This window comes from Lycorma delicatula, chromosome 9 (genome assembly GCF_047948215.1).
Source record: "Lycorma delicatula isolate Av1 chromosome 9, ASM4794821v1, whole genome shotgun sequence".
NCBI lineage: Eukaryota > Metazoa > Arthropoda > Insecta > Hemiptera > Fulgoridae > Lycorma > Lycorma delicatula.
In genome coordinates, this window is record NC_134463.1 from 95,874,106 (window position 1) to 95,887,711 (window position 13,606).

The following is a 13,606-nucleotide window of genomic DNA, read 5'->3' on the forward strand; positions in this document are numbered from 1 at the left end:
GATAAACAGCATAAAGTAGCAACTTAATACACTTCTTTCAGCAGAAAAATGAATGCATTAAGTACACTAGCTTTACTGAGAAGTGGGCTATTATAATTTCCATTCAAACAAAAATAACATGTATGAAAAAAAAATTAATTTGAAAAGTAGCTTGTTTTCTTAAAGCTAAACTTAAAAAAAAAAAAAAAAAAATTATTGAACTAATGAAGGATACTTTTCCTTACTTACTTGTTTTTCAACCCCAAGCTAACCTAGACCAGATAAACTGGAAATATGATACTTTTGGGTATTCCCCTTAAGTATTAAGCTGTAGCTAAGGAGGGAATATTGTTTTCATTTGCTACTAATAGGGTGGCTAAGTGTATAAAATAATTTTCTAGAACCATTAATAAAATACTTTCTCATAGTATGATGTCTTCAAACCCATTAAGATAAAACTTTGAAAAAATGTTAAAAGGTTTCTAGGAAATGGCTTTATAATTCAAGTATGTAATATATTAAATATTACATGTCCTACCAATTAATGGTTAATTGTTACAAAAAGGGGAAGTTTTATGAAGAGAACTCTTCATCATTGGAGAACTCAAAATAGTGAACGTATTACATAATTGTTGTTTTGTAAGTACCGTGAAGTGTTAATCCTTTTCATTCAATCAAATTAATCAAGCTAATAATAAATATTGATAATTTATCCTAAAAGAGATACAGATACTTGTTTTGGTCGACAGATAGGGGAGACAAAGAGTGAAAGAGATTGATTGATTACTTTTTGTTTGTTACTAGATTTAGAAGACAATGGCAATATAATCAAATACATCCCTACAAATATATGTAGATCCATGTTAATTAATTAATATTAAAAGAAATGGATAAATAATGCAAAACTAGAAAGTACAGATAACAAATTATTCTTAAAATAATAAATTATAAAACAGCATTTCAATTTAATAAAAAAGTAAATAATTATAAACAAATTAAAAAAATTACAAATAAAAGAAAACCAGAAGAAAATAATTTAAGAATTAATAATAAAATCACTTTAAAAATTCCATAAATAGTAAGATTTTTTCAGTTGTTTAAATTTCAACTTTTTTAAGTCAGTATAAGATTAAAAATAACTCAGTTCCAACAATTTACTAGCCCTTAATTTATTGAAATTTAGACATAAATCAAGAAAATAAATTATCATAATACTTTCACTCAAAAACTTAAGAGAATAGTTTTAGTTTTTTTTTTTTTTTATTATTACAATATAAACTGATGAAATAAATAGATTTGAATATAAATTAAAAAAAAAAAAATGTATTACTTTTTTACCTTATTTCAGTGTTTTTATTATTTTTTTTTAAGTTGAAGATTTGTTTTCTATACTTATTTTACACATTTTATTTTTATTTAAAATATGAATGGTATGTATCAGGAATGCTACTTGCATAAAAACAATGCATACAAGAAACTGAAAGCCAAAAACATCATTCTGGAAAAGAAAAGAAAAACGTAAGTAAAGAAATTACATTAAAAGAATGATACTGAGTATGATAAGCTAAGGCTCTATGTTATTTCAGAATATGATTTTTTTTATTTTACTTAATCATAATATTATTTTACTGAAATTCTCTTAAGATTTTGTGTAAAAATATTTTCAATATCATAATAGCATAAGATTGTAATATATAATCACAATCAATGCAATTAATTCTAATCAACAATAATGACAAATAAAAGAAAATGTTTTTATTAAAACAGGATAATAATTTTATGATTAAATAGTATCTAAAATGTCTTAACAAAATTTAATATTTTGTTGAAGAAATTTTTTACTAAAGTTACGTGGAAAAAGTTAGAATGACCAGAGAAACTTCCACTACAAAAAATAAAACAATAAAAAAAAGAATAACATGAAAAAGATTAAAAGTGGTTGAAGACAGAAGAGAAGAAAATAACAATCACGGAATAACACAGAGAAAAATTATCACAGAGAAATGGTAGAAGATTACAGCCTCAAGGGAAAATCATGCAGTTCAGAAATGGTCAACTCAAAAAAAAGAAGAATTAAATATATTCAGGTCAAATTGAAAACCTTTTTCTTTTGTTTAAATACCTTAAAAAAAGTTAATAATTAAAACAGGAATAAACTGTACCAAAGAGATTTTTTTTTTGTCTTCAGTCATTTGACTGGTTTGATGCAGCTCTCCAAGATTCCCTATCTAGTGCTAGTCGTTTCATTTCAGTATACCCTCTACATCCTACATCCCTAACAATTTGTTTTACATATTCCAAACGTGGCCTGCCTACACAATTTTTTCCTTCTACCTGTCCTTCCAATATTAAAGCGACTATTCCAGGATGCCTTAGTATGTGGCCTATAAGTCTGTCTCTTCTTTTAACTATATTTTTAGTAATTCTACTTCCCAAATAATAAAATTCTTCTATCTCCATAATCTTTTCTCCTCCTATTTTCACATTCAGTGGTCCATCTTTGTTATTTCTACTACATTTCATTACTTTTGTTTTGTTCTTGTTTCTTTTCATGCGATAGTTCTTGCGTAGGACTTCATCTATGCCGTTCATTGTTTCTTCTAAATCCTTTTTATTCTCGGCTAGAATTACTATATCATCAGCAAATCGTAGCATCTTTATCTTTTCACCTTGTACTGTTACTCTGAACTAAATTGTTCTTTAACATCATTAACTGCTAATTCCATGTAAAGATTAAAAAGCAACGGAGATATCGAACATCCTTGTCGGACTCCCTTTCTTATTACGGCTTCTTTCTTATATTCTTCGATTATTACTGTTACTGTTTGGTTCCGGTACATGTTAGCAATTGTTCTTCTATCTCTGTATTTGAACCCTAATTTTTTTAAAATGCTGAACATTTTATTCCAGTCTACGTTATCGAATGCCTTTTCTAGGTCTATAAACGCCAAGTATGTTGGTTCGTTTTTCTTTAATCATCCTTCTACTATTAATCTGAGGCCTAAAATTGCTTCCCTTGTCCCTATACTTTTCCTGAAACCAAATTGGTCTTCTCCTAACACTTCTTCCACTCTCCTCTCAATTCTTCTGTATAGAATTCTAGTTAAGATTTTTGATGCATGACTAGTTAAACTAATTGTTCTGTATTCTTATCTGCCCCTGCTTTCTTTGGTATCATGACTATAACACTTTTTTTGAAGTCTGACGGAAATTCCCCTTTTTCATAAATATTACACACCAGTTTGTATAATCTATCAATCGCTTCCTCACCTGCACTGCGCAGTAATTCTACAGGTATTCCGTCTATTCCAGGAGCCTTTCTGCCATTTAAATCTTTTAATGCTCTCTTAAATTCAGATCTCAGTATTGTTTCTCCCATTTCATTCTCCTCAACTTCCTCTTCTTCCTCTATAACACCATTTTCTAATTCATTTCCTCCGTATAACTCTTCAATATATTCCACCCATCTATCGACTTTACCTTTCGTATTATATATTGGTGTACCATCTTTGTTTAACACATTATTAGATTTTAATTTATGTACCCCAAAATTTTCCTTAACTTTCCTGTATGCTCCGTCTATTTTACCAATGTTCATTTCTCTTTCAACTTCTGAACACTTTTCTTTAATCCACTCTTCTTTCGCCAGTTTGCACTTCCTGTTTATAGCATTTCTTAATTGCCGATAGTTCCTTTTACTTTCTTCATCACTAGCATTCTTATATTTTCTAGGTTCATCCATCAGCTGCAATATATCGTCTGAAACCCAAGGTTTTCTACCAGTTCTCTTTATTCCGCCAAGTTTGCTTCTGCTGATTTAAGAATTTCCTTTTTAACATTCTCCCATTCTTCTTTTACATTTTCTACCTTATCTTTTTTACTCAGACCTCTTGCGATGTCCTTCTCAAAAATATTCTTTACCTCCTCTTCCTCAAGCTTCTCTAAATTCCACCGATTCATCTGACACCTTTTCTTCAGGTTTTTAAACCCCAATCTACATTTCATTATCACCAAATTATGGTCGCTATCAATGTCTGCTCCAGGGTAAGTTTTGCAGTCAACGATTGATTTCTAAATCTTTGCTTAACTATGATATAATCTATCTGATACCTTGCAGTATCGCCTGGCTTTTTCCAAGTGTATATTCTTCTATTATGATTTTTAAATTGGGTGCAATTACTAAATTATACTTCGTGCAAAACTCTATAAGTCGGTCCCCTCTTTCATTCCTTTTGCCCAGCCCGTATTCACCCACTATATTTCCTTCCTTGCCTTTTCCAATGCTTTCATTCCAATCTCCAACTATTATTAAATTTTCATCTCCTTTTACATGTTTAATTGCTTCATCAATCTCTTTGTATACACACTCTACCTCATCATCATCATGGGCGCTTGTAGGCATATAGACGTTAACAATCGTTGTCGGTTTAGGTTTTGATTTTATCCTTATTACAATGATTCTATCACTATGCGTTTTAACTAAAGAGATTAAAAAAATACTTAAAATTTAAAAATATAATAGGAAAAGAAATTAAGAATAGACAGCTTTAAAAGCAAAATAATGATATTAAAGAGTTTCTAAGAACAAGAGACTAGGAAAAAAATCCAAAATTATGTTGGAAGATTACAAAGAACAACATTCAGAGAGAGTGAAGAGATACTGGGAAGAAAGAAAACAGCAAAGAAGAAAGAAGTAAATGAGATTGGAACGTGGATCCTAAAGTGGACAAAATTGAAAATAAAAAAGGTAACAGAAGAAATTTGTTTATCAAAAAATTAATACCAATGAACTACTTATGATGAATGTAAGAATAAAAAAATGCTTTTATAGAATCTACTAAAACAAATAAAAATGGCTGACAGACAAAACACAATTTAATGTAATAAGGGAGCTGTGCTAATGTTCTTCTAAAAGCATTAATTGTATACACAAAATGAGCTACTTCAAATAATCATTGGAATGAAATAATTTAGAATTTGCTCAAGAACTGTTTACACAAAGTAAAACCCTAGATTTAAGTAAGCATTTCAAATCATGAGTAGCTATAATGAAATATTTACACATAAAAAAGGTTTTTGGTTATTAAATTTTAGTAGACACTCTTTTTTCAACGCCTCAAACATTTTTTATTTATTTATAAATACATTTTTTAAAATTTATATATGTCGTGTGTTATGATTTATATATATATATATATATATATATATATATATATATATATATAATAACCATGATTTTATATATATATGTGTGTGTGTGTGAGTGTGTCTGTTTTATATATATATACTCACATAACTCAGGAATTTTTTGACAAAACAATTTTTTTATTATCTAACAGAAATTTATGTGAGGAAATGACTTTACATAGGTTTATAATAGAACTAAACTGTGATAATCAATGAAAATGATATTTATGTAACTCAATATTTAATTTTTGAATATCTTTTAAAAAATTATATGCATGAATTACTTGAGTAAATACAAGAAATATTTATTTTTTTATCTATTCTGTTAAAACAATGTATAATGACGGTTTATTAACTGAATTGTTTAGTGTGCATTCAATTTGTTATTTTTAGTTTATGTAAACCATTCATGAGCTTATTTTATTTCATTAAATTTTGAACATAAATTTATACTCTCAAGAAATGTTTCACTGAAATTACAAAAAAAATATGCTATAAAATGAAATTCAATGTGTCAAAATCTGAAAGGAAGGTAACTTGTGTGAATTTCTGAAAAGAACCGATGATATAAATTGAAATTTTATTCTAGAACTGATGTTATTATTGATATTATTTAAACTATTGTTTTTATTATTATTGAAAGAGATGGAAAAAAGCATCCTTCCTTGATACTTTATCGGTAAGACTTAATGCACCCTTGAAGACTAATGTATTCTATCCTTGTAATGCCTATTAGAAGGATGCCCCTCTATCAACGGGCTTTAATGAAATAATAATAAATACTGTTGTCAATGAACTAACATTCATTGGCTAGCACTTTGGTGTACACCCATAATTAACAGGTGCCTCCTGAATGATCCATGCTTAGTGAAAAGTAGGAACTATCTTATTATATGAAGCAACACTTGCCAAACTGGATTTTGAAATTTGAGAGAGATCTATTTAAAAACATGTGTTTCATAAATTTAAAATATTTTAAATACATACATCAAGTTGAGATTAAAAAATTTAATGTACGAAGTAGTTATCACTCACTAAGTTTGTCCATTTAAACATTGTATAAACTATAATACAAGCATAATTATAGTGGAAAAGAAATGTTATCTGAGCCTTAATACCTTTTATTAGAAGTCAGAGGAGCATACAATATAAAGGACTCCAGCAAAAGAGAGAAAGAAAGAAATAGAGAGAGTTAACACTTACTTAAAGAAAAATTAATTTTTAATATTAGATTTGTAATTAATTTTAATAATTTTTTATTATTATTATTAAATAATAATACTAATAAAATACAAGATAATATTAAACAAGAAAAAAGAAGAAAAACAATCACTTCACACTCAAAAGAAAAAACTCACATCATGAACATTTTCAACATTAGAAAGGACAGAAAGATCAGAACGTATGAAAAAGTACTGAGAGGATCGCAAGGCCCAAACAGTCCCATTGAAGAGACTTGGATAGTGGACTGAATAAAATGATTCTATGCTGCCAAAAAAGATAATAATAATAAAAAATAATAATACAAATTGTATTATTTTATGTATGTGTACATTCTTAATTTACATAGATAAATTATTAAATCTGAACCTTATTCAAAAGCAATATAAATTTAATTGTTTTCTTTATAAATCCTATAAAGAATTAGTCATATAGTATCCGACTGCAAAGTATACAATCTAAAGTTATATGATTCATTGCATCAGTTTTATTTTTGATATCACACATGATGATAACTTGATAAAAAATGTAATCAATAAAATATGGTTGTATTTTGATGAATTGATAATAAAAAAAAGAAACCATCTTATGAATGCTAACATGTGAAATTTATTTATATTATTTTATTTATTTATTTATTGAATTTTTATTTGTTGAAACTTTTAGGAAAAATTCAAGTCTACAAGTATTATTACATATTAATGCGTAAGAATTAATTTGTAATGAGATTTTTTCTTCTGAATCTACAGATCCACATTATATATATATTTTTTTTTTTTTTTAGTGGTTTTTATTTCTTTCATACAGTTATAAGATAAGATAAGTTATAACTTTACTTTTATTAATAATGGGTTTTTTTTAAATGTAATAATCATTAGAAAAAAAAAATTGGTTGTTATTTTATTAAAAGATTTTAGACCACATGTACTATGTTTTAATTACAGTATTCAACACTTCTATTCAATAAATCTTCGTATTAGTGTTACCAAATAAAAGAACAAAAAAAAAGTAATAAAAAAACAAAAAAAAACAAAGCGTTTCCATGTGTGGAACATCTGATGAGTAACTGGGTTGGTCAATAACAGAAAGAGGTTTATAATAATTCCGCTACGTAGCGCTAGCAATAGCTTTGTTTTAATTCCGCGATCCCAGACAGTTTGCAGCAGGATACAGCTGGGTTATCTTTGCAACAGCGCTACTAGCGGCGACGGGCGATCGGTCAGTGATTTTGCATCGGACGTTATCAGTGCGGCTCTTTTCTTTAATTACAGACGAACTATTTTTTTATTAATATATTTATTTTATTTGGATTAATATTTGGATATGGCGGAAAATCCCCGCCCCTCGGTTAGCCCCAAAGAAGAGGAACCTCCAGTCTTAAACAATGCAGGTAAAGGAAAAAAATAAATAAATTCGATACAAGATGAAATCGATTCAGCATCCCCCCATCTTAAGTCTGCATTACAGCATCCCTTTATCTTTGCATTTCATAACCTTTTACGTTAAAGTAACTTTTTACAAAAAATAATTCTAAATTATATTTTTATTTTATTTTATATTTCAATAAATATAATTGTTAAAAAATTATTTATTTATTTCAAAAACTTACTACTTCTGAAAATTAAAGTTTTGCGCAATTATTCTAGAATATTATTTTTCTTTTTATTTCTATTCTTGTACAAATCGTTAAGTAAATAATATTAATAAATAACAATTTTTAGTGTTATGGAAGTAAGTAACTGTTGTAATTAAAACATATATAATCAAATTTTAACTATACTATCAGAAAATCCTATTAATTTTTTAATTTTAAAACTGGGATTCTCGTTTTTTAATTAAAAAAAAAAAAGTTAACATTAAATAAATAACGTAATTTTATCTATCTTTATGATGATATATGAAGATGAATTTCGAGCTATGAAGATAGCTCAAAATTAAACTGGATGAGCGGGTTTGGGCAAGTCCATTACCATTTTTTTCTGTTTTTTAAGGATTATTAAAAGAATTAATTTCAAAAGTATTATTTTACTAGTAAACACAAAATAATATCTTCTATATTTTTTTACAAAAAATAAAAAAAAAATAGCAAATAATCATAAATTAATTTTAAGATTTCTATCAGTATATAATTAATTAAGATTATGTTTTGTAATTGTCTGAATCGAATTGGTTTAACAAAATAAAATTTTAATAATATTAATTTTGACTAAAATTATAGGATTTTTTATTTTAATATTTTTTAAATGGCAAGTTATGTTGAATTATAGATTTTTGGTAATGATTTATACAAGACAATGTTTTTAAAAAAATAATTTTTGATGTAAAAATAAAAAAAACAAAATACATATATATTAATTATCCAGTTCAATTTTCATTTTTAAATATTTACGTAAAATTAAGAACAAATATTTCACCACATCTGTTCTTTAATTACTTTAATAATAAAAAACCTAACATTAATATATATTAACTTAAACAAAAAAGAAATGTAGATAAAATAAGTTTTTTATAGAATTTCTTTGTAAGTAATATTTTTTAATTATTGTTATAAATTTTATATTAAATTCTATTTTCTTAAAATCTTTACAAACCGTACTTTTTTCTTTCAGAAATCATTTTTATTTAAACTTCATAGAAACAGGGAAAAATTTATGAGATTTTTATAATTAAAAAATAAATTAGATCAAAAAATATAGAACAATAAAAGGTGAGCATTAAAATAAGGAAATTAAAAACATGCAACTTAAAAAATAAATAACACGGTTCGTTTATTTTGGAACTGAGGGGAAATTTCCCAACAACTTCTCTACTGAACAGAAAGTATATTTGACGTTTAATTTACTTTAGAAAGTTATAGTCTAATTTTCTGGATTACGCTATTTTTTTACTTTTTCTTATCGGTATTCAAAGTGACGCTATTCAAAGAAGAGGTACTCTTACTGAAAGTAATGCTATTCATTACAAGCAATCCTTATGTTAACCAGGGTAAAGATGCCAACTTTTACGGCTAAATATTATTTTTATTCCTGTAGGATTGGCATGTTGATAGTATATTTGACTCTATGAAGAAAGCAACTGGAAACCAGATCTAACTTAAGTTTCTTTGCAAACCTGGCATGAGATAACGCTTGGTAAAAGGTAATGCTATTTTTATGAGTAATTCATGTATCATGACATGATAACTAGAACAGTTTAAGGTATCTAACATTCATGCAACGTTAACAAAGTGAGTACAATATATTTATTTAAATCTTTGGTACGGCAAAATCCAAAATAGTATTTATTTTAGGAAATCTTTAAGCAGGAAAGAAAAATCAAAGCGCAGTTATTTATATTTGATTACGAGGTAATTAATAAAATACACAATTGTCTAGAATACGTACCAAAAAAAAAAAATTCACCAAATAAAAAAACAGTAGTCAGATTTGTGACAGGACACACCCTTACAATAAAATATTAATTTCATTACATTAGAATTTTATTTCATCAATAAAAGTAATATTTCAAAAACCAAATATAAGAAATTAAATATATAAAATTGTATTAAAGCAAAACATACATCATTTCTATTTTTGACAGATAAATATCCAGTTTAATTCGGCTTATACATTTAATTATCGGTACGTAGAGCCCGAACCTTAATCGGTTAAAATTTTACCGTACAAAATTTTAACTCTAAAATTTAACTCCAACTTTAATATAAATTTAATTAACTTTAATTTAAACTTTTATATGGAAATTGCGCCTAAAATTCTTATTTGAAATGACCGGCCTCACGGAGCTTCTTCAGTACTTAAAATCAAATAAATTCTGAATTTTCAGTTTCCGATTTTCTCAAAATAATTGCTAAATGAAATTTGCTCAAGAGGTTTTGCTTCACCTTGGCTTTAATTTAAGTTGTTTTACAATTATTTATATTTTTTCCGGTTTTTTCACGTATAATTTTTATTAGTTATATATATATATATATATAGTAAAACCAAGAAATTAGGACTTCAGAAAAAGAATACTTTTTCTGAAGTCCTAATTTCTTTATTAAAAACATTTTTATCAACATAAATTCATACATAGAAGACACACACGCGCGCGCGCCCGCGCGCGCACACACACATTCAAAAAAGACTTAACTTCGATAACGAAGTTAAGTCTTTTTTGTATCACATATACGAGAAATACATTACAAAATTTTTAGCTTATTTTTACAAAATTTTGGTAAACTTTTAACCCATTTATTCATGTATAAATTACTAAAAGAAATTAAAATTTTTATATATGTGCTGAGTGTCATTTTACAAATATTGTCTAGAGAAATTTCATATTGATCCAAGAGTAATCCATTTAATTAAAATAACATCAATAAAAATATTTTCAAAATTGGTTTAAAAGATTAACTATAATTATTATACTACTGTGTATATATAGGTTTGTGTGTGTGTGTGTGTGTGTGTGTGTGTGTGTGTGTGTGTGTGTGTGTATATATATGTATACACACTAGCACACCCGGCGATGCTTCGCTATTGCTAGATTTGAGTATATATATATATATATATATATATATAGATTAAATGAATACAATTGAAAGTTCGATAAAACATTAAGTAACTTCACAAAATTTAACCTTTCCCTTTCCCTTTCCCCCCTTTACTTTTCCTCTTTTCCCATTTTCCTTTTTCCCCACTTCCATTTTACCATATTCCCTTTTCCCAATTTCCCCTTACAGCTACATTTACCTTCCCTTCCCACATTTCTCTTTCTTTTATTTTCCTTTTCCCCTTCCTCTTTTCTCCTTTCCCTTTTCTTTTTTCTGCTACCCCTTTACATCTCCTTTTCCCTGTTTTCCCCTTTTTTTATTTTTTCTATTTTCCCCTTCTTCCCTTTTCCCTTTTACAATTTTTCCCTTTTTCTCCACGCGTAAATCGGTCCAGTAGTTTTTTAGTCTATAACGGACGCACATATCGGAAACATTGAAATGGATTCGTAAAATATTTAGTATAGCGTATGTTGCTTTTACATACAACAGATGTGACATTTACCTGTCACAGGTGTGACATCTTAGGTGTATATAAATAGTAGGTATATAAAAATACGTGCGTATATGAATGTAATGTTGTGTCAGAATTTCAAAGCAATCGGTGAAGAACTTTCGGAGATTTAAGATTTTGAACAAACGAACATTTAAATTTTTATTTATATAGATATATGAGCACGCACGCACACATACTTTCTTTTCTGGATTCTTACAGCGGATACTTCCGGCGTGGCCCAAAATTATCTTCATTTTTTTTTGCCTAATTATAAAAATGTAAATTGTTTGTTTAGTTCTTTTAAACTTGTTTTGTTCAGGGGAATGATAGAATATTGCTAAAACACATTTAATGAAAAAAAAAGAAGAAAACATGGTTATAAGAAAACCGGGTGACAATTCAGAAATCATGACAACAAATTGAAACACAAAATTTTAGGTGTAAATCTAATTTTAAAAAACCAAAAGGAAATAGGAGATAAATGAAGTTAATCAAAATTACACGGAATTTAATTTAAATTAAATTTATTATTATTTAAAAAATAAAATAATTCATTTAAATTTATAGAATAATTATTTTTGAAATAATATTTTTATTATTTTATAGGATTAACAGGTTAGGTTAGGGTAGGATCAAACAGAAGGGTTTTAACTGTTATAAAATTAATCATTTAAGGGTTCATGACACAAGTACGTATAATCTCTTTCTACTTCATCCCCCACCACGTAGCTAACTCATCCCTATTTTATTTATTACGTGCAGAAAATATCAACAGGAGGTACTACTTTATAGTTATCTAATCAAAGATATTACAATAAAAGCTATTTCCGGAAATATATTCCAAGCAATCACGAAATGGATTTAGAATTAATTTATTGAAAAAAAAAAGTCATATAATGGAAGGTATTATTAATAATATTGCAGTAAAACTTTTAATTAGTTGATATAAACTATTAATCACACACAAACACACAAATAATTTGATCGTCATTTATATAACGATCATTATTATAATGTTTTTGCCGTGAGAAAGACAGAAAGCGGGAACATATATATATATATATATATAGAGAGAGAGAGAGAGAGAGAGAGAAATTAACTTTCTCTTTAAGGACTTTTTAAAGACGTATAGAAGTTTATTCTGGATGCTTACATATCGGTTTAGGTGTTAATTTAAAGTGAAACATGAATTATGTGATTCAAGGAGGGCTTGTAGCATTCATTAATTTCAACTACCAAAATGGTTTCTTTATAGTAAATAAAAAAAGGAAATCCTGAAAAACGTAATATTTAATACCAATTCGATGTATTACATTAAATCGTAAGACAAGAGCACGCTCTATTACAGTAAAATTTCATGTGAATCTTGGAGTGTTCGTAATAGTCTAAAAGCGATTGAAGTGTTTTATTCTCTTAGTCAAGTTAAAATGTACCGGTTTGTTCAGTGGCGGCTCGTAGCTAAAATTAGTGGGGGTGCTGCTACAGAAGATCTTTTTCTGGGCCTTCTCAAGGTCACGGTTAAAGTTTTCTGTAAAATAAAAAAACCGAAAAAATGAATCAAATAGAATAGCTGGAAGCAGGATAATAATCTAATTTTACACTTTATCACATTCAAGAATATGGTACACGCTTTAACCGAATAAATAATAAAATATCAATACAGATAATATTTTTTAGTATTATTAGATAATAAATTAATAAAATATCCGCTTAAAAACACTATAGTTTAACGGTGCTTAATTTAAATTTCCAAGTACACAGAAACAAATACATAATTAGTTTTTAGTAATTACCTTCTCTTTCGCCCTTCCAGCGTGTTATTGGACAAATTTGGCGATCAAAAGCCCTTTCTTTACGCCATCTTCTGATCGCTACTGATAAAACAACTAAATAGCTTTCATATTCCTTCTACCGATTAAGTAGAATTGTAACGAACAAGGAACGTTCCGTACTACACACGTGGAGAAAAAAAAACTACCTTACCAGCACGCCAGGGTCGGCACTGAGGAAGCGACAGTGCTCTCTCTCTCTCTCTCTCTCTCTCTCTCTCCCACGTAGCCTCGAGTGCAGCTTCCTATGTGCGCATGCGCACAACAGCTAAACAACTGTGGAACTGTGAAGTGCACAATTCCGTACTAAGATTTTTGTATCTTTTTCATAAACCGGGGGATGGCTACTAACATTAAGCTTAAGGA

The 13,606-nt window shown here is 27.6% G+C and overlaps 1 protein-coding gene across 1 annotated transcript in view; it reads left to right on the forward strand.

Moving 5' to 3' along the window:
- The first annotated feature begins 7,530 nt into the window (after positions 1-7,530).
- tau (microtubule-associated protein tau) overlaps positions 7,531-13,606 on the forward strand; it is a 473,926-nt gene continuing 467,850 nt past the window's right edge. Inside the window, exon 1 of the mRNA XM_075375076.1 lies at positions 7,531-7,777. Coding sequence (XP_075231191.1) covers positions 7,711-7,777 — 67 coding nt within the window. The 5' untranslated portion in view covers positions 7,531-7,710. The remainder of the gene's footprint in view (positions 7,778-13,606) is intronic.